At 41.7% G+C, this 24,017-nt stretch overlaps 2 protein-coding genes across 4 annotated transcripts; one reads left to right on the forward strand and one right to left on the reverse strand.

The window, feature by feature from the left end:
* Window positions 1-1,063: 1,063 nt before the first annotated feature.
* Window positions 1,064-9,088, forward strand: znf362b (zinc finger protein 362b). The gene is made up of 9 exons (XM_068733471.1): window positions 1,064-1,106; window positions 3,052-3,115; window positions 3,404-3,665; window positions 3,801-3,905; window positions 4,081-4,399; window positions 4,961-5,185; window positions 5,516-5,594; window positions 5,719-5,877; window positions 6,864-9,088. Exons 2-9 carry the CDS (start codon window positions 3,053-3,055, stop codon window positions 6,978-6,980), a joined length of 1,329 nt encoding a protein of 442 aa, XP_068589572.1. The 5' UTR covers window positions 1,064-1,106; window position 3,052; the 3' UTR covers window positions 6,981-9,088.
* A 99-nt stretch (window positions 9,089-9,187) lies between these two features.
* Window positions 9,188-23,691, reverse strand: ccdc30 (coiled-coil domain containing 30). Of its 3 annotated transcripts, none has more exons than XM_068733119.1 (28): window positions 23,634-23,691; window positions 22,628-22,815; window positions 21,405-21,554; window positions 21,121-21,241; window positions 20,622-20,812; window positions 20,419-20,499; window positions 20,175-20,252; window positions 19,528-19,684; window positions 18,988-19,059; window positions 18,075-18,190; window positions 17,858-17,985; window positions 17,500-17,692; window positions 17,151-17,249; window positions 16,586-16,714; window positions 16,277-16,414; window positions 15,917-16,095; window positions 15,554-15,821; window positions 14,598-14,720; window positions 14,002-14,172; window positions 13,580-13,789; window positions 12,993-13,150; window positions 12,701-12,866; window positions 12,236-12,357; window positions 11,911-12,052; window positions 11,568-11,704; window positions 11,089-11,206; window positions 10,868-10,932; window positions 9,188-10,651 (listed from the first exon to the last, which is right to left on the reverse strand). In XM_068733119.1, exons 2-28 carry the CDS (start codon window positions 22,637-22,639, stop codon window positions 10,444-10,446), a joined length of 3,732 nt encoding a protein of 1,243 aa, XP_068589220.1. In that variant the 5' UTR covers window positions 22,640-22,815; window positions 23,634-23,691; the 3' UTR covers window positions 9,188-10,443. The 3 variants fall into 3 exon arrangements, with proteins under 3 accessions (XP_068589220.1, XP_068589219.1, XP_068589221.1); XM_068733118.1 differs by having other exon boundaries at window positions 21,372-21,554; XM_068733120.1 differs by lacking the exon at window positions 20,175-20,252 and having other exon boundaries at window positions 21,372-21,554.
* Window positions 23,692-24,017: the final 326 nt, after the last annotated feature.

Consider the following 24,017-nt stretch of genomic DNA (forward strand, 5'->3'; position numbering starts at 1 on the left):
AGTGAGTATTGATTTGGTTATTTGGAGGTCAGAAGCCATCTAGACGTGAAAGTCACGATTGAGATGTGGGTGAAAAACAACTGTTTTAGATGTCTAGGCTACATATAACTATAATTTCAACACTATTTCAATTTAAGTCCTAAACGTTACCATTTTCCAGTGAAATATGGTCATTGAAATGCTGTTAAAACAATGTCTGTAACTAAGTGTTATAATGTATATATCTCTTATTGACAGTATATGGTCCATAGTATATACTGCACGTAACCTTGGTATATAGAGAAAGACATGGCTCAGAAGGTATCATACAAAATTATTACAAAAACCTAGATAGTGTCAAGTTTATAACTGGGCAGCATTTGGTTGAAAAGTGATTTAAAAAAAAAAAATAATGGACAAGATTTGACCTGCTAATATTTACTGGGGAGTTCAAATGTGACTTTTGACTGATTCGATTGGGATACAGGTGCATTTATGTTTTTACTTTCTTTTTTTCCCCACTACATTTTAGAAATATTATAGATTTACCTTCACTGCATTTATCTGTCTGGGACTGTCCTTGTAGTATTGCAATATTTCACACAGCCTATACAACATTATGATGTAGATGGACTCAAAATATGATGCTGAAAGCTGCCATTTGTCGTATTTAACCATTGTTTCTTTACATATTTTCATGTCATTACTTGACTTAAATGGCCATTTGAATGCAGTAGGCTATCTTGAATGCAGTAGGCTTTTTTTCTTTGTAATGGGAGTATTTTTACACTGTGGCGTTGCTATTTTAGGATTTGAGTGTGCTACTACTTCCACCCCTGCGGATCTGTCGACTAAATCCAACCCAGGCACGCGCTTAAATAACGTTATTAGATGAATCATACATGCGCAATAAACGTTAATAGAGCAGGTCATCGTGTAAAAACCCTAAACAACACTAGCTGTATACTTCCCTGTGTCTGTACTGCACTGAGCCTGCAGCAGCACCCAGAAGTGAACAAAGCGACCCGGAAGCGGTGGTCCGACTGGAAGCAGGCAGAAAGAACATCAACCTTTTATATTATAGCTGTAGCCTTCTCGCAAGACAATATCTGCAACCGGGACACCAGGTATTTGTGCATGTCTGTTCGTGTCTTCGCTGCGGTGCATTTCTCTGATCGGTTATATCACCATAGATGTGTGCAATGTGCACAAAATGCAATTGCTGTCCTTTGATTCGTCCAAAAGTTGCAGAATGTGGGGGAAAAAAAGCTGCCCTTAAAGTGAAATGTGGTTAAGATGGCACAGCGTTTTTCGGGAGAAAGGACATTGTGCGCCGGGTACATTTTGACCTTAACGCGTAGCTACGGTTGTTTTAATCGGTGTGGTGTTTGGGTCGCGCCTGCATCTTGTCCGTTTCCGTGCTGTTTTTTTTTTTTTTTTTTTTTTGCAGGGCATGGTTGTTGTAGGAAGTGTCAGTTTTTTTAAGAGCTGGGGAGGCCGGGCTATTCAAACCTGCAATTCGCCGTAAACAATCATTCATGCCTTTGACATGATAAACACACCTTTGTGTCCGCGTCGGCTCGCTTCTTATCCCCGACAACCCCCTCACCACTAGATGTTCATGCTCCTAAATTTTTTGGGGTCTGCAGAATATGGCGTCCCGCCTTATAAAAATAAGGCTGCCATTTTTGTTTCTCTTTTGTCTGGAAATGTTTAAAGAAAACTGTCTGAGAATGTCTGAGTCGCACCGGGAGGGTCGATCCGCGAAACCCTCCATCGTTCAGGGTCGCGAGACGCTCTCAAAGACAGCCGACATGTCCGAAAAGTCAAAGAATGGTTAAAGTTTTCAGTTTTTTTCATGGCGTTTATCTGAACATTTAAAGCGACGTCCACTTATTTTCGGTATTTCACTCTCAGACAAAAGGAGCAGAGGGGCTAAATGTGGAAGCTAATCGGCTAATGCTCTGTCATACTGATGCTTTTTATAAGTGACACGATACATTATAGGTGACATTTAATGTTTGACCTGTGTTAACTTAAAAGTGACAGTTTGGCTCATGGTCACACTGTAGGCCTAATCTACACATCGGGTTTTATTAACATACATTTATAGCAACACTGTTACAATAGTCTTGACATTTTATTCAAGGTTTATGACTTATTTTAAAATTCATGAATTTTATTTTCAAGGTTAATGCAGGTCCTCAAAAAATCTATAAAATATCTTAAATGTAGTTATTTTGACAAAGAAACTTCAGATCCGCTTACTAGATTGTTCCACCTTTCAACTGCTAACAGGAATACCATGAGATGCTGATGAAACAATCTGAAACAAACTTTAATTCATATTTTTGTTTTTCAAACTATGCATTTCCAAGTTTTGCAATTTCAGCCTAAATTGTAGTTAAATGTAGTTTTTTTTGGTCAAAATTATTTGATTGATTTAAGTTCTTAAACCCATAGCCAACATAACATTTACCTAATTATTTTAGGTTTACCCAACCTCCAGTGTCACTTACCTGTCTTGAGAAATGCTAAATAACCTTTTTATTTGTCCTTCAGGAAATTGTAACAAATATATATTAATACAAGCCCTTTTTAAAATATGAATAACTTCTATGGAGCTTCCTAATAAATAACCTCCAGTTGCTTGTTATTGTGCAACCAGTGCAGTGAAACTTACCTCTTAAATTTATTTATTTTTGGTCTTAGAAAAGGTTTCAAAAGTTCCTCAACAAAATCTGTCCTCGGTGGATAAGTGGAGCCGTTTGAGCACCATTAATTGTAAATTGTGTGATTAAACATGGAAGTGCACGCAAAGCTAGATGAGAGTGTATGTGTTGGAAACTAATGAAACCTGTTCAGTCATTTGGTGCCAGAGGAAACGCTTCACCTTTTCTACTGTCATGTACTGCCAGTCTGTAACTTTAATGCACACTGCCTGTAGATCTTGTCCAGAACATTTAGACATTTTGAAAAACAGTGGTTTGTGTCATAAACCCCTCTCTGACTGAGCTCAACAAGTATAAATTGACTTTTGATTGTGACTAAAATACATTTTATATATTTCAGGATGGCAGAGCCTCGATTTAACAACCCGTATTTCTGGCCGCCACCTCCATCCATGCCAGGCCAGGTAAGTCCACTCCTCACATGTAATTACTGTGACATTTCCGCTTTTCATTGCCATTTGTTTCCTTGTGTGAATGTCTTCAGCCATTCAGCACCAGTCTGTCAGTGAAACAACCTCTCAGAGTGAGAATCCTTCACAGGTCTTTCTCGGAGATTAAAAAAAAGAAGTAATAATTAAACTTGTACTGTGTGCTGCTCCATGTTTTCTTTCCTGGGAAGTGTTTCTGGGGCGTGAATGACATTCACACACGGTGGCTGTTTTCTGTTGAGCATGACCCGTTAACCCTTTCAGCTGGATAACCTGGTGCTCATTAACAAGATCAAGGAGCAGCTGATGGCTGAGAAGATCCGACCCCTGCACCTGCCGCCTACCTCTACCCCACCCCAGCAGTCTTTGCTGGTGCCCACCTCGTCCCCGGACGGCAGCGTTCAGCACGTCATGTCGGTGCCTAAGCTCCAGTCGCAGCAGGTGCAGGGCCACCACCCGCAGCAGCAGGGCTCTGGACAACCGGACATTGCTCTACATGCTCGCCCCGCCTCCAGCTCTGGGCCAGGTACAGCCTCCACTTTGTTGTTTGTAAAACTGGCAAGCATATAAAGTTTGAGTATTGGTACTGTATAAAAGGTCTATCTATATCAAAACCATTAACTGTTCATGGATTAAAATGCCACCACCTGACAACTTGCAGATGGAAATATGGACGACAAGTCAGCAGTGAAGGCCAAAGGATTGTGGGAAGACTGGCACATGAGACAGCTCAGCGAGCAACAGGGCCGGATCAACCATCGCTCAGGTACTGCAGCCCGGTGGTCTCTGTGGTCTGTTGACATGGGAAAATAACAGCAGTGGTGTTTAACAGTGTGACTGATTACAGTCGATTTTAAATTCATATTTTCGCAGTAGATTGGGATACACAAATGTTGTGGTAGGTGTTTGTGTTAAAGCAGGTCTGCTTTTCATTTCCACAGGTCTGGCTCCTTCATCCCGACCTGACAGTCACAGTACCTCAGAGGCCCTGACCCCCACGACTCCAACCTCCAGCAGCCTGAACCGCCTGGGCGGTGCCCCCTCTGTGAACATCATCTCTGGGCTGGCCAGCGGTCCTGGCATGGACCACATGAAAATCGGCGGCCTGGCTGGCCTGTTGGGCCCCCCACCCAAGGCACCCCGTGGACGGAAGAAGATCAAAGCTGAAAACCAGACTGGTCCTCTGCTGGTGGTGCCCTACCCTATCCTAGCTGACCAAGGCTGTGTCACTGTGGCACCCAAAGAGGGCAAAATCTACAGGTTGGGCACAGGAAGCCTCTACTATTGTCTTGGAAGTTTTTACTGCATCACAAGGGGAAGGATATTTCCTCTCAGCGCTGGCCTCGTAAAGCCAATACACAAATTGAATTGCGGTCTGCAACAGATCAATAGTCATTTGCTTGAGACAAGTTTGGTTTTAAGTAGGCTGTAGATGATTGAGATGTGGTCCTCCTTACTGAGACATCAACACGAACCCATCTCTCACCTGATTGGATTCACTCAGTGGACTGTCAATTGATCTTTACCCCTTATTATCACCTGGAATACTTGGTTGGATACTAAACCACTACCGACATCTTCTTTTTTATATTAATCTACAATTAAATTCTTTTCCGACTTTGGTTGGGACTCAGTGCTGCTGCTTCATGACAATGATTCAGAATTGTTCTTGTTCTGGTTTGTATGTCTTGAAAATGACGGAAGTAGTCTTGCTATTGGGAAAACAATGGTTCAATACTTAAAAACATCAATGGCTCTATTTCTATACCACCCTTAACTGATCACATTTATGCATTCTTGTGTTCTGTTTTTGTCACCAAGATGTAAAGTGTGCCCGCTCACCTTCCTATCAAAGTCAGAGATGCAGATTCACTCCAAGTCCCACACGGAGGCCAAACCACACAAGTGTCCCCACTGCTCCAAGACGTTCGCCAACGCCTCCTACCTGTCCCAGCACCTGCGCATCCACCTGGGGATCAAACCCTACCACTGCTCCTACTGCGAAAACTCGTTCCGTCAGCTGTCACACCTGCAGCAGCACACCAGGTTGGTCCAGCTGTGAGCACAAAGCAGGGGAAGCCAAGCTTGTGTGCAAGACAAATGTGTTTTTGTCTTGCAGTGGATATGTTTTCTGACATCCCGTTACGCTTCAGGCATATCATTTGGGGAATAAAATGTTGCCCCATTTTTGTATTTATTTACATAGCTAGGTATGTCTCTTATTGTACATTAGATGCATTCAAGTTGTGACTAAAACTTTCCACAAGAAGTTGGACTTCAGTGGAATCTGTTTGATTTTGTTTCCAACACTAGGGGTTCATCTCTCATTAAAAAGCAAACCTATTTGTTATTTCTGATCTGCTTCTTTTGCCACAGAATCCACACTGGCGATAGGCCTTATAAATGTGCTCACCCTGGATGTGAAAAGGCTTTTACCCAGCTGTCTAACCTCCAGGTCAGTGCATGGTCACTCTATTTAATTCTGCCACAGCAGATAATACAACAGTCATTGTTACTTTACTGCTTTTTAAGGCAGATGTCAGAATTAACAGCATTTGTCTGCATTTCTTCCCTAACAGTCTCACCAGAGGCAGCACAACAAAGACAAGCCGTATAAATGTCCTAACTGCTACCGTGCATATTCAGACTCGGCATCGTTGCAGATCCACTTATCAGCGCACGCCATCAAAAACGCTAAGGCCTACTGCTGTAGCATGTGTGGCCGGGCATACACCTCAGTGAGTAAACCACAGGTTATCTGCATGTTATTTTATGTGTGTCAGGTTTTTCCAATGTGCCCTCAGACGGGCGGAGAAGATGATGGCCTTTGATCTTACTCTGCCTCACTTTGCTGGAAACTAGCAGTTTCCTCCTTTGTGATAAATAACAATTCAACATGTTCTTGCTCGTATTCAAACTGTACAGAAAAGAGGTGAATTATTTTTTTTATAATCAAAAGGGTCCACTCCTTATTTTGGCATACGGGGGATTTACAAAGCACCAGTTCACTTGATCCTTTTACTTGTAAAACTGGTTTGCAAGGTACATATTAAATCTCTTATCCAGTCAAATCAAAGTGTTTTCTACCACCACCAATCTGCAAATTACTCTCCATGCCCGACGGATTACTCAATTAATTTAGCACTCAATCAACATAAAATGTATTACCTCAATCAACTGTTTTGATCATAGCATTGTAATGGCATCTTTTAGGCAGAAATGCCAAATAGTTACTGGTTCCAGTACCTAAAATTTGAATTTTGGCTGTTTTTATTCATCATAATAATATGAATATCTTTGAGTTTTGAATTGGACCAAAAAAAAATTGCTTGGAGCAAATACTCCTAAATAGATTAGATGAGTGCTTCACAACCAAGTGCCATCGAGGTGTAACAGTTTGCAACAAAACACAACAAAATCTTATTTTGCCAATAAGCACACCTTCAAAAAGATGCTACTCTATGAAACCGCTTCTGTCGTGGTTTGGTTGAAGTGTGAACGGTGGTCAGTCCAAAAACATACGTTTTCTTTTGGCTCTGTTCTTCGGTCTCATCGTATATTTTCTTTTCAAATACAAGCAAAGAAAAGGGTCCAATATCCTTAAAATACAATGTCAGCAAGCAGTAATGCAGGAAATTCAACTGTTATTGCTGACAAAGATAAGATGTCCAATCTGTTGTCCTTTAATCTTGGACTATTTGGTTTGTTTCCATGTCTTTTGTAGGAGACCTACCTTATGAAGCACATGTCCAAACACACAGTGGTGGAGCACCTAGTGAGCCACCAGTCGCCTCAGAGGACCGAGTCGCCCAGCATCCCCATACGCATCTCCCTCATCTGAGCTCCCGGCCGCTCAGCAGCAGGTCGGATTCAAAGTCTATGTTAGGCTGGAGCTTATGAGGCCCTGCACCCACCGCCATCTACATAAGGCTTACATTAGCATTATGACAGCTGACATAAGCATTCAGTGCGAGATTCAGTAAACAGGCTGCCTCCATCCATCTTGACACAGGCCGTCTGTCAAAATGAGCACAGCGTTATTTTGTGAATGTAAAAATACAGCTAGATGTTGCCCGGAGGATCGAGTGGCAAAGAATGTCTTGCGTCAGATTTAATAAGCACTTTCGTAAGCGTCATGTAAACTGCCGGATGCATTGGCCATCAGAAATGTTTTAGTTAGATTTGTTTTTATTTTTTCCTCTTCCATTAAATGGGTTTCAAAAATGTGCCAGATGATATTTGCCCTTATAAAGAATTGAGAAAATGTAAAAAAAAAGAAAAGAAAAAAAAGAAATGTTTGCTGGGTGTATTCTGGAGACATCCAAAGATAATCTTAAAGCACTTTTAGGCCTTGTGGTTTTGGCTCAAATTGTTTCAATCTTGTTGGATGGGAAATGCCAAAGGGCATTACTTGTGGCAGCTAAGAGTACTGTCTGTGTATAAATAACAGTCTTTTTCTATTGCTTTTTTTTTTGTTTTTACTCACAGTTTGTGAAAGTACACATTTACAGGGTCATCTAAATTTGAAGAAAGGCAATCGCTAGATGACAATTTAAACATTTAATGATTGTATTAAGAAGTTCAATTATTGACTTGGGAAGACAAAAAGTAGAGCAAGCAGGAAGGGAAGAAGGATGAATGTTTTTGTTTTTTCTTTCACTCCATATTTGACATTCATCTTTACGGCACCTTTATGATCATAACATGTGATCAAAGAAACACTGTTTTTGACATTATATTTTCCTGACGTCCCATTAACTTGTGCCATATATGAACCTTGTTTAGGTTTTAAGAGAAAGCAAATCTTGCCATAGCTTGTCTGCTTTCTCTAGTCAGTTAAGCTTTGACTATTAGAAGTATTAGAAGTTGAATGCATTGCACATGTATCCGTGCCAGCTCTAATCTACTCATCCCTTCTTTGAAACACACTTCAGCTAAAATGACTTATCTTACCCCGGTGGTAAATTTCAAACCCAAACATTGGACCAAAATGTGAAGTTATGTACAGCTCCTCTGACCCAGTTAAGTATTTTTTTAAACTTTAATAAGCTTTACCCATTTGAAATAAACTGCAGTACAAGTCATATTCCATAGGCCTATGTTATGAGTTTGTGTGGAGGTGATGCTTCTCCTTTTTGAATTATTTTTCTCCTTTGTATTCTTTTTATTGTACACAGTATTGTTTGTTGTATTTTTACTGTAACTTTAACCTCTGGATGGTACTAATAGAGTACCCTGTATTCTTCAGGGCACTTCAGAAAAGGTGCTACGGCTAGACGTTACGTTTGAGATGGAACTGAGAATGATGTAAAATACATATACAGTATATAGTATGTTTTCAAAAGAATAAAAACTTATTACTCAAGCCACTGGCCTGAAAACACATTTACGCCAACAACAGACCCTGCCTCTTCAACTTAATCTCTTTTGAGATAATGGGAAAATGTACATGTTGCTGTACTGTAAAACATGTTACTCATTTATAGTACCTATTTTTTAGTTTTCATAAACATGCTCTGTTTGGGTTTTGTAAAAGTTTATGTATGAACTTACTGTAATTATTTTAGTCTACCCATATGTTATTAATATTCATGTTTTATATCAGTTATTTACATGTAAGCCTTAACTGTTTTTTCATCCCATTTCCATTAATCTGTATTGTGTTCTGCAGTATTCAGTCGTGTAAACATTTTAATTTTCTTCCTTCCGCATGGAGTTCCTGAGCTGTAATATGTATGATAACTGTTTAACCCATGTTCTCTATGAAAAGATATTGCGTAGATTTATTACACTTTTTCCTGTCTTGCATTGTGGTTTCATATACAGTTTCTAGACAACTAAATATGCACAGCCAAGACTGAGAAGTTAAACTAAGGTTATCAATGTTTAAAAAAGGAAAACAAGCTTTGTATCTTTACCTTGTTTAATAAACAGACTGTTATAAATTCATCACTGATTGCTTGGTTTGTACTAAAAACTGTACCTTAAGAGAGCAGGAGGGAGAGGAAGAGAAGGAAACAACTATTACGTTTATTTATTCACTTTTATTTATGAAAATATTTGTTTAAAAAAAGTATTTACATAGATGCAACACAAGGCAAAGTTTCTTGTCGATTAGATGTCTGTTGCAAATAGGCTTTTGTTATTCGACGTGTTCACGCAGCAGGATAAAGTTAAACACTTCATCATTTCAGGCACATTGTAGACAAAATAGACCATGCTTTCCACACTATACAATCATTAATTACACAAAATAGTACTAGTTCATGTGTAGTTAGTTCCCATGTCGCACACATCTCTTCGTAAAAGGGTGCAAGTACTTTCTGAATGAGCGTCCCTGGAGGAAACTATTGAGGTTGACCAATTATTTAAAAGAAGAATTAATTCTGACATTTGGCTGTTTTAAAATTACAAGCGAAGAAGCAAATTGTAAATACTGGAGTGGCTACACGTCACATGCAATAGGCAAGTGGGTCCACAATATCAATGTTATATACTGTATGATATGAGTAAAAATGCACTAAGATTTTTGACACAGTAAAACCATAGACATACAACACCATTGGCATTTTTTTCATTGAAAACACTGCCAGGATTAAATTCAACTGAGGAAAATACGTACTATTGACATACTGCTACGTTTTCCCAAACTGTAAACACAAGTAAAACTTCTTATAAAGTGCTCAGTTTAAACTAGTCTCACTCAAACTTCCCTCGTGAAATGTCTTTTAGACATTCACTGTGCTAGTGTTAAGTACATTGTCGTATCTTGTACCATTACATTAAAAAAATATATAATCTTTTTCGTAAGCCAACACAGGGCTTTGAAGCATTCTGATTTGCTTTGGTTTGCCGATGCAAACAACTGACCAACCTCCCAGGCATATGCACACAAAGGTGCACATAAACAAGGATGTGCCACATGTATAGCTTCCAATTAAATCTTACATCACTTTTGGTTTCCTTTTACATATGTCATCAAAATTGACACTTGCACAGGCTTTTTTTTTTAAAGTCCACCGAATGTTAATCTGAATCTGGATCAAAAAACAGTGCTGGCAATCCGAACAACAATCAGCTTTGCAATACAAAAGAGATATCACCCAGAGCAGCGCTCCAGTGGAAGCTCCAATTTCATTATTACTGCCTTAAAATAAGGATTATTTATTATTCTAGATGTTTTTACTCCTTTATTCTGACTTTTGTCTCCAGTGGAAGTGGCGGATGCTTTAGTACAACCCAAGACGTTGACTCCTTGCACATATCCTCGCTGGTAGCTCGCTGTTGAAAACACCTACCACCGCTCACACCTGGTCACTGTTATAAGAGCTCCCCTCTGTGCCTTTGGTGTCTGGAAGAACTAATGGTGAGGTGAGGTTCAGGTAGCTCTGCTCTGACGGTTGGTGTGAGGAGACAGATGCTCGAGTGCCGTCCGCCACCACGCGATCGGACACCTTCACGCGACAGATTGCATCAAGGATGTCGAGTGGGTCACACGAACCTGACGTCAAACTGGCAACACAGGCGTAGTGAGAATTGGCAGAAAATGCACATACAAGCATCCACCTATTTGTAAACCTATCAGTGTGTGATATGACGAGAAAATTAAGTTAGGAATTCTTTGAAGAGCTTAACAAAGCTGTCTATTACTTAAGCTGCAGCACAAATTACAAATGTCAATCAACAATCATTATAACAAAACAATTAGTTGTCTCAAAACCACCTTACCTCAGCGTAGATGTATGCAGGAAGCCATCACAGAGACTGTCAGAGGGGAGCACTTTCTTGGCATTCTGTTGGGCATTTGCACCATTACAATTTACAATTAAAGAAGCCACACTTCACCCAGCTGCCTCAGCTGTGATGTAAAGCAATATAAAACAATATATAAAACCTGTGAATTTTGTGTGGCATGCCCCATTAAGGCATAAAGATGTGTATGGCGTTACCTCCAGGCTGTAGAATGATTGGACGTTCCTCAGGACACGCTCTAAGGAACTGACTTGGTTGGAGAGCTTCAGTGTTCGATCCTGAAGTTGTCTGTTTTCCACTTCTAAGACGTTGACCCTTGAACACAGATTAGTGTTCACACTCACTCACAAAAATAATTCACCCAATGTGGCCTTCATGTCCTCACCAACGCATGTAGGCTAATGACAGTTTTGGTTGACAATGAAAAGTATAAAACCCATGAATCTTTAGCCTTTGCTTTAGTAGTTTTTTCCTTGACAATAATCTTTAACGTCTTTGTTTAGAAAGGTCCCGATCTATAACTGTACCAATAAAATAATTCTACTTAAGTTTAAAATAAGTTTACATATGTTCAGCAATCTGATATCCAATCATAACACTTAATTTGCCCCTTCAAAAGAAACAGCAGCAGGTATGAGTGTAAAAAGTAATTCATTAGTGTAATTTCTTAAGATACCTGTGTTGGACAGTGGAGGCGGTCCTCATGCCTTTGCTGCCCATTTCCTCTGCCTCGCTCATCTTCTGTAACAGTTCCCTTTTCTCCTCCAAAAGCTTCTCATTTTCCTCCGTCACTGTATGGATCCTGTCCTTCTCCTGAAGCCACCAGGGAGAAATAAACAAAAACAGGGATGCTTTAGAAAAGATTTTTCTGGCAAGTAGAGGAACTCTGACAGCGTTCTGCGTTGTGTGTGCGCGCGCACGTGTGTGTGTGTGTGTGTGTGTGTGTGTGTGTGTGTGTGTGTGTGTGTGTGTGTGTGTGTGTGTGTGTGTGTGTGTGTGTGTGTGTGTGTGTGTGAGACCTTGTGTGAGAGGCTGGAGGCCATCACCAGGTCGTTCTCCAGTTTCTGGATGATGCGATCCCTCTGGGCAGTCTCCTTGAGATACACCTGTTTGGCTTGACGCAGCTTGATCTTGTGCTGACTCTGCTTTTCATTGTACTTTCTGGTTGGTGGAGCAGAGGAAATTGACCTCAAACGCAACTAATTCTCCAAGTGTTTTAATTACTGATTACACTTTAACCTTGTTCAGTTGATCAGAAAAAAAGATGGTAATTTGTAGTATTTTGAGTACCAGAATTTTATTTCAATGTAAATACCTATATTCATGCATGTGTGGGCGTCTCACCTGCCGTGTGCGTCCAGTTGGAGGAGAACTTGCTGCAGCTCCTCCTGCAGTCTGTCACACTCCAGCTGACTGGCCATCAAGTCCTCCTGCAGTTTGTGGCTTGACTTCTGGCTGTCTCTTGCCTGAGGGAAACAAATAAATACATAAAAGATAAATATGGCCAACAGTTTAATGTGAGGACTGTGTATACTGACTTTGTAAAGATAAAAAGCCAAAAGTGAAATAGATTTGAAAAAATCCTGACAACATATTTCTACAGTAAAAAAAAAAAAAGATCCTATCCCACTTATGGGAATTTACTTGGTTGCAGCTACTGACTGAAATCTTGAGAGCACTCAAAATTTGAAGTGGCGATAAAGCAACAGGTCTGACAGACCAAAAATTTAAGTGATGTGAATCGTCTCTGGTGTCCAAAACCCTGCAGTACCAGTAACATCTGATGAGCTGTTGTACACTGTTCCTTACCTCCTCTCTGGCCTTTCTAAGCTCAGCCTCCAGGATGTTCAGACGGGTGTCTAGCTGCTGGGCACGGTGGCTGAGCTCTGCATTTGTCCTCGTCATGGAGGCCTCTTTCAGCCTCAGGGAGCGCACCTGCTGCTGCAGCTCCTCGTCACGCTGCTCTAACAGCTTCCTGAGATAGATATGGAAGAAAAGATGGATAGAAGGATGAGCAACAAAAAGGAGTGCCTTGCAATGCTGGTAATGGCACTATTACTGCTACTGGGACCAAGTCAAACTGGACAGCGTCAGCAGCAACCTGGTGATGTGCTCCTCCTGCTGCTGGGCTCTCAGAGCCGACAAGGTGTCAGACAGATCCCTGCTGTCCCTCTCCAGGCGGCTGCTCTCTCCGGCCCGGGCTTCCTCCACGCGCAGCTGGTGCTGGGTGCTCTTAAGCTGCAGCTGCAGCTCCAACACCTGTCATTCCAACAGAGCCACAGGCTTCACTCAGTGTGACAAACAGATACCATGAGCTGCCAACCTCCCATCATTTCCAGACTACCCCTGGATTACCTGAAGGTATTTGACACAAATAGTCTATAATGTTGGTGAACAACCCCGAAAAAAGAGCTATGCCAAGTAAACCACAACACATGTTACTCTCTATATCTCTACAAAAGCACAAAAGATGTCCCAAGGTTTCTTAACCTCAACAAGAGAGGAAAAACTAAGGAGTGAAATCCTCTGGGGTCTCTGTCGCAAAGCCTAGAATTGGCAACCAGGGATAACTATTGTCGCAAAGCTGATGACCAAATAGCCCTGTTACCTCTGGGTTAACCAACATCACTAGCTGGGATTTGTTAAAAAAGCACCAGATTCGACACCAGATGAGATGAAAGAGCTGACCTTCTTGTCAGCAGCAATGAGCCGCGCCCTCTCGGCCTGCAGGTCCTCCTGCAGACTGGTTGTGGTGCTGCGGTTTGTAGAATTGCGTGCCAGGTCCAACTCCAGTTCCCTGATCTTCTGCTGCTGACGTTCACACTCAGCAGCACGACTGTGGACGCTCTGCTCCACCTGGACCAGCTTGGTCTGGACCTGCTTCAGCTCTGCACACAGCTGAAGGAAGCATGTGAAACACCGGAGCATGAGCCCAAAACAGCTATTCTGACAATTACAGCTTTTTTTATGGCACCTTTATAGAAGTTAAGTTACAGTTTCATCATTTACAGGGAGATGACTGGGTAACGAAGAGATTGATTAATATGATGATTATGTAATAAATGTCAGAGGCATTCAGGAAATTCCAACTGCGCTGTACTAAGACCAACTTTTAGTTTTTCCTGGTCCAGCAGGGTGTTGTGTCTCTTCAGGTCCATGTTTTTCTCCTTCTCATAGCGCAGCTCTCTCTCTGCTGAGGTGAACAGGCTCTGGGCCCTCTGCAGGTCCTGCTTCATCTGTTTAGCCTCCTCGGCCTTCTGGCTCAGCACCGAGTCCTGGGACTGAAGAGGGAAATGCTGGGATGTGTTTAACCGTAAGAGAGTACAGATAAATAAAAGTAGCCCAGCTAAGCTTGTTTTGTGGCTGATGTGAACCACCAAGCCAATCCCAAGTGCCCTTGATTTAAATAAATGAAAAGTTAAATTCTGTAAAAAGCATGATGTAGCACTGGAATTGGGAGACCTGAAGTTGATTGTTTTTAAATCATCAGCATTTATAATTAATATTACAGAGAGGAAGAATGTCAGAAATGCTCAAATTGCTGCTGCCTAGGCCAAAGTAAAGCTATACAAAGACAATTATGTAATAAACTGAAACTCAGAAATACTGAATACAAGGAGACCGTGATTATTAGAGATTTGAAATGGAACTGCAGAAACAGCATGGCTATCTGGGCATGTTAAGGGTGAGTTATGATCATGCATACCTTGATGCGTGCCTGGGCTTCATTGACCTGAGCTTGCAGTGCCAGTTGGTGCTGAGAGGCCAGCTGCCGCTCCTCCCCCAGCTTGGTCTGCAGATGATGCAGCTCCCGCTTCACACATGGAAGCTACAAAGAAAACACACACATATACAGTATGCATAATACATGATTCTGGCAGAGGAAATTCCCTCTCTGCTCGCCTTCCTCTACAAGCAGGTCAACGGTTAGGATCAGCTTCAGTACTCAAGCTGGTGGGAACTAGTGTCTCACTCAAGGACATAAAAACTGGACAGCGGCACGTTGATCCAAGGCTGTTATGTTGAAGGACATCCTCTCCAATATAACCTGTTACCCCGATTACTGAGCTTCTAAATAATCAATACAGATGGAGCTTTTTACAAACAAATTTAAAACTACCAAAGGACATTTAATCCAGTTACCTCCAGCTGGTACAAAATGCAGCTGCTCAGCCTTTAACAAATACTAGAAGATCATAACAGTCCTGTTTTAGTCTCTATTCACTGGTTAGTTTTAGAATTGACTTAACGATTTTATTGATCACCTTTAAAACACTTCAGGGTTCAGCCCCCAGCTACATTGCTCAGATCCCCAGGGAGGACTCTGCTGGCTGTTCCTGAGACCTAGCTCAAGACTAAATGTGACCGGACTTTTGCAGTCAAGGACCCTCAGCTCTGGAACTACCTGCATGAGCGTCTGAGGCTTGCAGAATCATTGGCATCTTTGATATCACTTCCCTAAACTGATCTTTTCAGTAAAGCGTTTTATTTATTTTAGCACACCATTGTATCTTCATGTCTTATTTGTTTATTTACCAGATTTTAGTCCTGAAATGTTTTCATCCTGGTTCGAACATGTCAAGCACATTGTAAATTTGTTTTGAAAAGCACACAAAGCATACTTTAAATGTATATTATTATTGTTATTATCATTATTATTACCTGATCCAACCACTCCTCCTTTGTCCTCTCCACTGGACTAAGCCTAGATTCTATATGAGCCGTGTGCTGTTCAGGCTTCTGGCTGCTAGTAAGCGCTTCCTTCGTTGAGGAGAGTTGCTCTTGATGCCACTTGAGCTGCTCTTTGAGGCGCTGCATCTCAAGCTCCAGTCTCTCTCTTTGCCCCTCAGCTGTCAGCTTCTCCTGGACACTGGAGCTCAGCTTGGTCTGGAGCTTGGCAGTCTGCAGCCGCTCAGAAACCATCTCATCCCTGGAACATATGCAAAGTTATGCAAAACTAAGTAAGCTCCGGTGTGTCGTGGCGGGTCACAGGATAGGACTGGCCATTATACATGATAGAAGTACCTCAAGGCACTGTGTGTCGTCTGGAGGCTGCTGAGTTCAGCAGTTAGCCGGTCAGCCTGTTCCTGCAGCTGGTCAACCTGAAGCCTGCTCTGCCTCTTGTCCTCCTGGGCTCGGTTGTCGTCCTTGTAGCGCTCCAACTCGTTCCCGAGCCGGCTGTGGGCACGCTCCATCTGGGCCACCTGTCAGGCAGAGAGGCAAAGACGGGAAAGTAGTCAGAAACTCATTTTAGTGGCGCAAATGTGGAATTGATGCTGTAAATTGACTTATTTTAATGTTGTCAAGTTCATTTTCATTCATTTCCACTATTCAATAATCATTTATCCCTATCGCAGAGCAGGCAGACTTGTAAAATCAACAAACCTTTTCCTCCAGAACTGCTTTTTCCCCCTTGACTTGGGTGAGGCTCTTGATGAGTGTTTTTCCTTGTTGGCATTCTGTCTGTAGGCTCTTGACCTCAAGTCTCAGCTTCTTCAGCTCTCGCTCACCTATCTGCAAAGCCTTTAATGTAGTGAATGAGGGATTTTGATAACGCATCTGCGTGGCTTGTAACTCCAATTTTGTACTTAAGGACTAAATCTCCTGAGCTGAAAATTGAATTTCAGATATTTGTGTAACTGTAGTGTTATTGCTCTCTGTCAGCCAAAGCATTGGCTATGTGTGGTTTTTTACCTCCTTGTCTTTTTTGAGGGCGGCCTGGGCAGCACTGAGGTCTACCTCCAGCTGTTTCCTCCAGTCTTTCTCCTCAGTCAGACGAGCCTCTAGAAGAACCAATCTCTCCTGGCTGCTGTCCCTTAGGTGCTTCACACACAGTGTCAGGGGAACACAAAGCATTTTATAGGTTGCACTGAGTCATAGAATCTGCAGGCTGATGGTCAAAGTTTAAGGTTTTTCCTCCTTTTCACATTTAACTTTCTCTGCATGTCAATAGTATTGTAAGAATTTGACTGTACGGTAAAAACTATTCTATTTTATTCTATTTGAGTTGAAATTACAGAGTGACGTCTATTGTCCTGTTGCTGCTTATATTTAAAAAACAACAACTTTAATTAACATTTTAAGCATTGTAATTGCACCTCTTCGTGCTCTATTCAAATCTGTGTAGCTGAGCTAATCACAAGCCGTAGTGTTCTTGCTGTGTTAACAAACCACTGTGAAATGAGCACAGAGGAAACGTATATGATATATATACAACAAATATACAGTATATGATATGTAAAAGTGAGTAATGTCTTACCAGCTGTAAGTAGGACTCAGTGGTTTTGACCTCCTCACCATTCTTCAACATTCTTTCATGGACCTCCTGCTTCTTCAACTCTGCCTCCAGGGCCTTGACCTGCATTGACCAGTTAAGATTATTACTCAGCCATTAGGGAGATGACAGTTTCCAAGACAGGTGCTAGACTAAATCATACTGTATGAGTTCTTACAGTCAAAGACCGGCATTAATGAATGTCTGAGACACCAGCTTTCTTCATTATCTCAGGTGAAATGTCTTTAAAATCACATTTAGTATGTTAAGTAAATAATTCGTCCAATCCAATTTTGTTTGGTTAAGAAAATGTCTTTTTAGCGCTGCTCATTACCCTCCTGTGTAGTCCCTCTAGTTCTCCCTCGTGGCGATGCCTCGCCCCTTTGCTGGCATTCTGGGCCTCCCCTAGCAGAGCCTCCAGCTCCTCATTCCTCTCCTCCAGCTCTTCCAGATCCTTGCGTAGCCTCTGGATTTGCCGTTGCAGCTCCCTCATCTGTATAAGCCCGTCTTCTACCGCCTCATGACACCTGACAGAGAACGATGATGATGATTTTAAGTTGGAAAAAGCAGGTGGGATCGTCTCAAAGAATGCCAACATTCATTTATCACACTATCAACCACTGTTGAGCTGCTGTAACAACTGAATATGCCTGGCGTGGGATAAATAAAAGATGAAAAATGAATGTATTTACCGTTTGTGAATGTAATCCTTGTCTTGGGTTGAAGAGCCAGACAGATTGTTTTGTTGTTCACTGCTAATGCATTTGTCCTTTTGATCGTCTTTGGTCACAACATCTTGGTCTGCGTCATTTATTGCCAACTGGACAAACACAACACCAAACCATGCCAAGCTGCTGCAACAACAGTATAAGTTTTCAATTCAATGAAGAAAATTAGTGAAATACCAACCTGGTCCAGGAGTTTTTTCTTTTCAGACTCTAAAGTGCGGACTCTCTCCATCAGAGCTCTGTTCTCAACGTCTAGCGTGTCATTTTGCTCTTTGGCTCGCTGCAGCTTCATCATATCTGTGATAAGAGAAAACCATGACTGTGTATGAACATCTAAAATCCTGTTTTGTCTTTTTAAACCATATTGTACAATGTTACACATATACAGTATGAAGTAACTATGATGTTAATACCTATAGCACACTGTGGCAACAAAGGGAAGGTGATCAATTTGTTAAGAAAGTTGTTTGAAAGTTGCTCAGCATGTTAAAAATGTGTTTATTCAATCCGTAAAGCGAACCGCATGAAGCATTTTAACTAACTAATGGAACATTCTGTTGGGACTAGTGTTACATTAGTGACTTTGTGCATCTGTCTGGTTATGCAAGATTATTTACTTGCCAAATGTCGTGCCAAACCATGGATGCATTTGGTAGCTGCTGTAAGATTTGACTGTTTCATAATCAAACATTTACCCCAGCTTATTATGAATATAAGGGGAATAATACAATGCCCTATTCAAGCCAATGGAGAGGGATATACAGTATAAAAGTAATAGTAGGTAAATCAACTTCCTAATCAGGTAGCGTTTCAACTAGTAACCTGTATCAAAATGAATTACATTTAAAAGAATACAATCTGAAAGTAAAAGGATTGAAATTAACCTAAATATGAAAAATGAAAAAAGTTTGTTAAAGCATTTTATATTTTCCTTTTCCTAAGCACAAACAGAACAGTAATATGTAAACAATATCCAACCCGAACTCTTCAACCAACCAGAATTGTAGAATAGTAAAATAGATGTGGCTATGTGGCTGGTGTTAACGTCACACACTGAATGGCAGTTTTTAAGTTCACACCCAAGTCTGTCTCACCACAGTGTTTCAGTTTGTCCACTTCCTTCCTCAGGTTCTCTACTTCTTGGACCGTTCCTTGAAGCTCAGATCCTGAGATTATAAGCATATTTTTTTAATTCTATAAAGCCAAAAATATGCGCTCTTCACATGCATGACTTTTATTACATTTCTTTTCACATGCTGTTCACGTGTCCTGCAGATTGCTAGAACACACTAGTTCCACATAAAAAAATGTACAGCTTAGAAAATGAAGTTGTTATATTGCCAAATCTGTAGCCTGACAACAAAAAATATTGACATATGAGTGGGGCAAGACATTGAAGCTACTTTATATGGACGTAAAAAGATTTTAAAAAGGTCAGAGGTAGCCAGCTGGATAGACCAGAGACTGGGGCTGCATTTGAACATCTGCATGTTTCTTCCAACCACCTAATTCAGCAACAGTGCGCAAAACAAAATACAAAACTTTAGTGTATAGTCTTAAGAAACATTACATCAAAATCTAACCCCAGACTCACAATTCTTTAAGGGATACATACTGTAAGTCTTGCAACATACCATTTTGGTCTAGGTTATTGTTTTTGGCAGCATCCAGCTCGTTGGTGAGTCTGCGAATATCCTGATGAGCCATCGCCAGCCTCCTAGACGCCTCTTCAAGGTCCCGCTCCAGCCGCTGGCGCTCATTTCGCTCCTGGGAAATCTGCTCACCATGGGCCTGATGTAAGAGAATGAAGCACGGATGGTAAGAGTGGGAGGAATGCAACAGGAAAGAAGATTGGTTGTTAGGCTGGAGATGCAAGTGTCCCAACATGCTGATGTAAGAGACATGCATTCAGAGGTTGAGATTCATCATCACCACAGGCCTGGAAAGGAGTGAGGGCAATGAGTTATTCTCTTATATTTCAACATTCTCCTGCGCCAGAGGGACAAAAAGTACACATGCTGTTACCTGTGACATGCCATTACTGTTCCACCCACTTCGAGCACTCGTCAGTTGTTAGAAAATTACATTCACAGACGTGTTACTGAGACAAGCAATGTCGTCCGCATCGTATCGGTCATGCAGATATCGAAGCACATTGTCAGCGTGGAATGTATTTAAAAATGTCGTAACACTTTGAAACAAGCCTGCGATGCCCTCTTTATCACAACGTCAGTGTTAGTTACTTAGTTAGTACTGTATATGCGGTGAGGGGGAAACCTACAGGGGTAATATTGTGTTTGCTCTGACCAGACCTGCGCAGCCCAAAGAGCTTCTTCCATGGACTCTGGGATGAACACTGCTGAGAGGAGAGACCCATGTGTGCAGAGTCACAACAGACACTACATAACTATCACGTGGTATCCCTGCCCTTTAACTGGAAACAAAATATTGTTCTTTTCTTCATGAATTTAATTCAATCTAAAGTTATACAGAGCTGTAACACAGCACAATGACCGTCGCCTCACCTTCGTCAGGTTATCCTTGGTTTTCTGCATGTCCTCCCTCTGCTGCCTTAGCTCTTCCCCCATTGTGTGGCTAATATGCTCCTGTCCAAGATAGAGACTCACTTAACCATGTTTATATGGTCTCTGTATCTGCCCTGGATAACCATTACATTGATATTCTGAGGAAACTGAACAGTTCTGATGTACGTAGGTCAGTCCTTTACCTGGTGGTGGACTTGCCTAAAGTCGACAGTGAGGCTCTGACTTTCCAGTCTCCTCTCAGCCACCTCCAGCCTCTCCAGAAGCGTGGCTCTCTCCACCAGCAAGTAAGCCACCTGCTCGCTGGGGCTGTTCAAGCCCATCTCCCCAAGGTCCTCCTGAGCCAACATCTCCGCCAGCTCCTTGCTCTGAATCTCTGGAAGAAAGGGTTTTTTTCACTGGTCAGAGGTTTGTCCAGCAGGACTGTGAAATAACATTGCAGACAAGACAGAATAACAACAAAATAGTGCACAAGTTTGCTATATGGCAGAATATTTAACATAAACACAAATACAAATCCAACTCAGATAGCAGATCCTGTAATATATTCACAGGCACGATTTTAGAAACTGTAAACTATGGTGTGTTTGAAAATATCCAGCTCAGGGGCTCTGGAGAGCCAGGCAAGGCGACAACTCAAAAGGAAAGAATGCCAACGTTGTACTACATTTATATTGAATTCACCTTGATGTTGTCTGATCTGGTGAAGCTCTTGTCGCAAGTGATCATTGTCTCTCTCATAGTCGGAAGTCAGACACTCTCGCTCTTCCAGCAGCCCTCGAATATGTGCAACATAGCTTTCCACCTGACAGACAAAAAGACAAAAATCAAACTGCTGACAGGAACTGACATACCATTTTGAGCAATTGGCAAATGTATGATAGACTGGAAGCTTGGGAGCTTTCCATCATACACATCAAACACCCAGTGTTCACCTCCTTCATTTCACTGGCCTGCTGCGTACGTACGGTCTGCAGCTCTTGGTTGGCTGACTGAAGCGTTGCCTCCCTAGCGAGCAGCTGCTGCCACAGGTGGCGCTGCTGCTCCTCCACACTTGCCCCTGGGGGCAAGCCATCCTCCTGAAGCCGCATAGAAATCTGGTCCAGCTCTGTCCTCACCTGAGAAACCCAGAGGAGGAGCTGAAAGTTTTGTGACCAGATACCATATTAATCACATAAGTGTTGAACTGTTTTGTTAAGCTGCAGCTTGTAAAATGTTGTAAAATTAATGAAATCCCTCTCAGTAGTGTGGGAAATCATGAAGCACCCACAAATTAGGCTCTTCAGTGAATGAGTGGCATTGATTACCCTGCATGCCACAGCAGTTATAACATAATATACTTCAACTCAAGTGTCACTAAGCTATAGGCTGATACAATTTCAAAGCCACATATGCAGAAATGTCCTTAACTTTTATGCTTTATGCGGTTGTATACGCTACAGGTTGCTTTTTAATAAGTGACACGCTATGACAACTGCAGCACAAATAGTCGTACTTTTGTACTTGAATTACTTACTTTTGCCAAACAATTATCCAGCAAACTAACCTGCAAGCAATAGCATTAACAACAATGTTCAACATCAAGGTGGTCAGTCTCGCTGAAAGCTGAGCCTGTGCGTGTAACACACAGCAGAAGGACATCACAACATCAGAGTGGCATGCCAGCACTAAACACCTGTTGCTGAATTCAATACTGTATGTTGTAGGACTTGTAACCTGAGCAGCCCCCCCCCCCCCCCCCCCATGCAGCATTCAAACTACTCTTGGAGCGGTCACTGCTCCAACAACATGTAACATATTGCTAGGTATCGGGTCTCCTGTGCCTGTTGTATTTAAACATCACAGAAACGGGTATATGATCTTGCCTTCGTGGGACAAATAGCTTAAAGATCGGACATTAACTACAACCACCATCCGTATTGACTGAATGCTGTACGTATACACTACAACAGACAGTTTTGCATCTTTCATTTTTACAGTAACTTATTCTTGTTAAATTTACGAGTTGACAGTGTACAAATTGCTGGTAGACAAAAAAGCATCAGAGATTAACAAAACAATGTCACAAATTGTGTAGATTGAAATGGTTAAGTGCAATCACATATTTCTGGTGTTGAACACTGGAACAAAGCTACTCAACAGTGACTGCCACTATGTTATATGTAAGCAAATGAACAGCTGTCAACATTACCTCATGATCCATGGTCAGACATTAACTTTGATGAAGCAGCATCTGTGAATGATGGACTTTTTTTTGCTCAAAAGTGATAGTTCTGATCTCAAACAACAGTTTAGCCTATGTGGTATCCAATACAACACAAGTCACTTCCATTGTTGTTGCATTTCATCCATGACAACGTCTCTTGTCCTCGAGCTCCCCTGCAAAACATGAGATACTTTTTGAACAATGCTTCATCATGTCATGTTGAGACTTGCAGTCACAAGTTTAGAGATTAGACAATCTCTCTCAGTTTAGACAAGCACACTTCAGTTCAACAGCTGAGTTATATGGCATCACCTGAGGCTATGCAAATCTTCATGATGATTAGATATGTTTGATCTACTGTAGCCAATGTAATCTAGAGGAATTTAGCAATATGGGTGACACCTCTATCATCGAAGCTTGCAGTTGGGAACGATGCATTTTTCAACACAATTTTACTATCAGTTAGTTACATTACTTCCCTGCAATGTGCACGGTGTCGCTGCAGTAAGTAACGAGTTCCCCCTCATGTGGAGGTAAACATCTTTGCTTTCCAGCTTACCCATTCTTCCCAAAATGTCTGACGAGGAGGAGCAAACGAGGGTTTGTGTAGAACAACAGCCACTTGCATTCCTTTTGGCCACGCAAGCTCACTTGTCATAAAGATATGGTTAACGCTAACTAACATTAGCATATTTGCTGACCACGTCGTGTTATGATAAGCTGGTAAATAAGCAACACCGACACTTGTGATTACCCACAGCCCTGCGAAATTAGTTAAGTTAAGTTAGTTTCAAAGTTACAATTGGTATAGTTTACGTTCAGCTAACGCTAGCTCGCTAACGGTAGCCATAGCTTTCTCCAGTGACCGCTTGGCAGCAGCGGGTGAACGCTGCGAGGGTTTCGTTGTGGTGACTGAAGGCTGCTGCTTAAACAGTGACTTAATTGCAGTGGAGAACCTGAGTATGCAATGTGTCGCTATAGTTGTACTCACCTTTCAAAAGGTAAAGGGGACCAGAAAGCCAAGTACCGAGGACAGGCGTGGCGAAGTGAATTGGCTTCTACTAGCACCTAGGCAACGGACCGTACCATTGAAATGATGCAGGGGGACAATCGGTCAGGAAAGTTGCAAGCGACCAAATGGTGGTGTTCGTTTTGGTTTAGAAAGAAATATTCCGGGAATATTGTTGTTTTAAATGATAGTTTTGCAATTTGGCGCAAGTCCTAACACTAAGGAGTTCCAACCGAGATAGGGTTGACCCGGGTCTTGACCTGGACCCTATGAATGGACCTCATGGCAATTAAACAATCTTCAAAATTGGTTTCGTTTCGGTTTTGGCAACCAGGGAGTAATCCAAAAGAGATTAATCTTTACCAT

Source organism: Cebidichthys violaceus, unplaced genomic scaffold (assembly GCF_023349555.1).
Source record: "Cebidichthys violaceus isolate CVI_PGR_0920_01 unplaced genomic scaffold, fCebVio1.0.p SCAF_6, whole genome shotgun sequence".
Lineage (NCBI taxonomy): Eukaryota > Metazoa > Chordata > Actinopteri > Perciformes > Stichaeidae > Cebidichthys > Cebidichthys violaceus.

Excerpts from the sequence above, each read along its gene's own strand:
- znf362b (XM_068733471.1), top strand. The coding sequence starts at position 3,053 with ATGGCAGAGCCTCGATTTAACAACCCGTATTTCTGGCCGCCACCTCCA. Across the intron at positions 4,400-4,960 it reads AAAGAGGGCAAAATCTACAG|ATGTAAAGTGTGCCCGCTCA; the intron begins GTTGGGCACAGG and ends TTTGTCACCAAG. Across the intron at positions 5,186-5,515 it reads CACCTGCAGCAGCACACCAG|AATCCACACTGGCGATAGGC; the intron begins GTTGGTCCAGCT and ends CTTTTGCCACAG.
- ccdc30 (XM_068733118.1), bottom strand. Across the intron at positions 20,253-20,418 it reads CCAAGGATAACCTGACGAAG|CAGTGTTCATCCCAGAGTCC; the intron begins GTGAGGCGACGG and ends CTCTCCTCTCAG. Across the intron at positions 17,693-17,857 it reads AAGGATTACATTCACAAACG|GTGTCATGAGGCGGTAGAAG; the intron begins GTAAATACATTC and ends GTTCTCTGTCAG.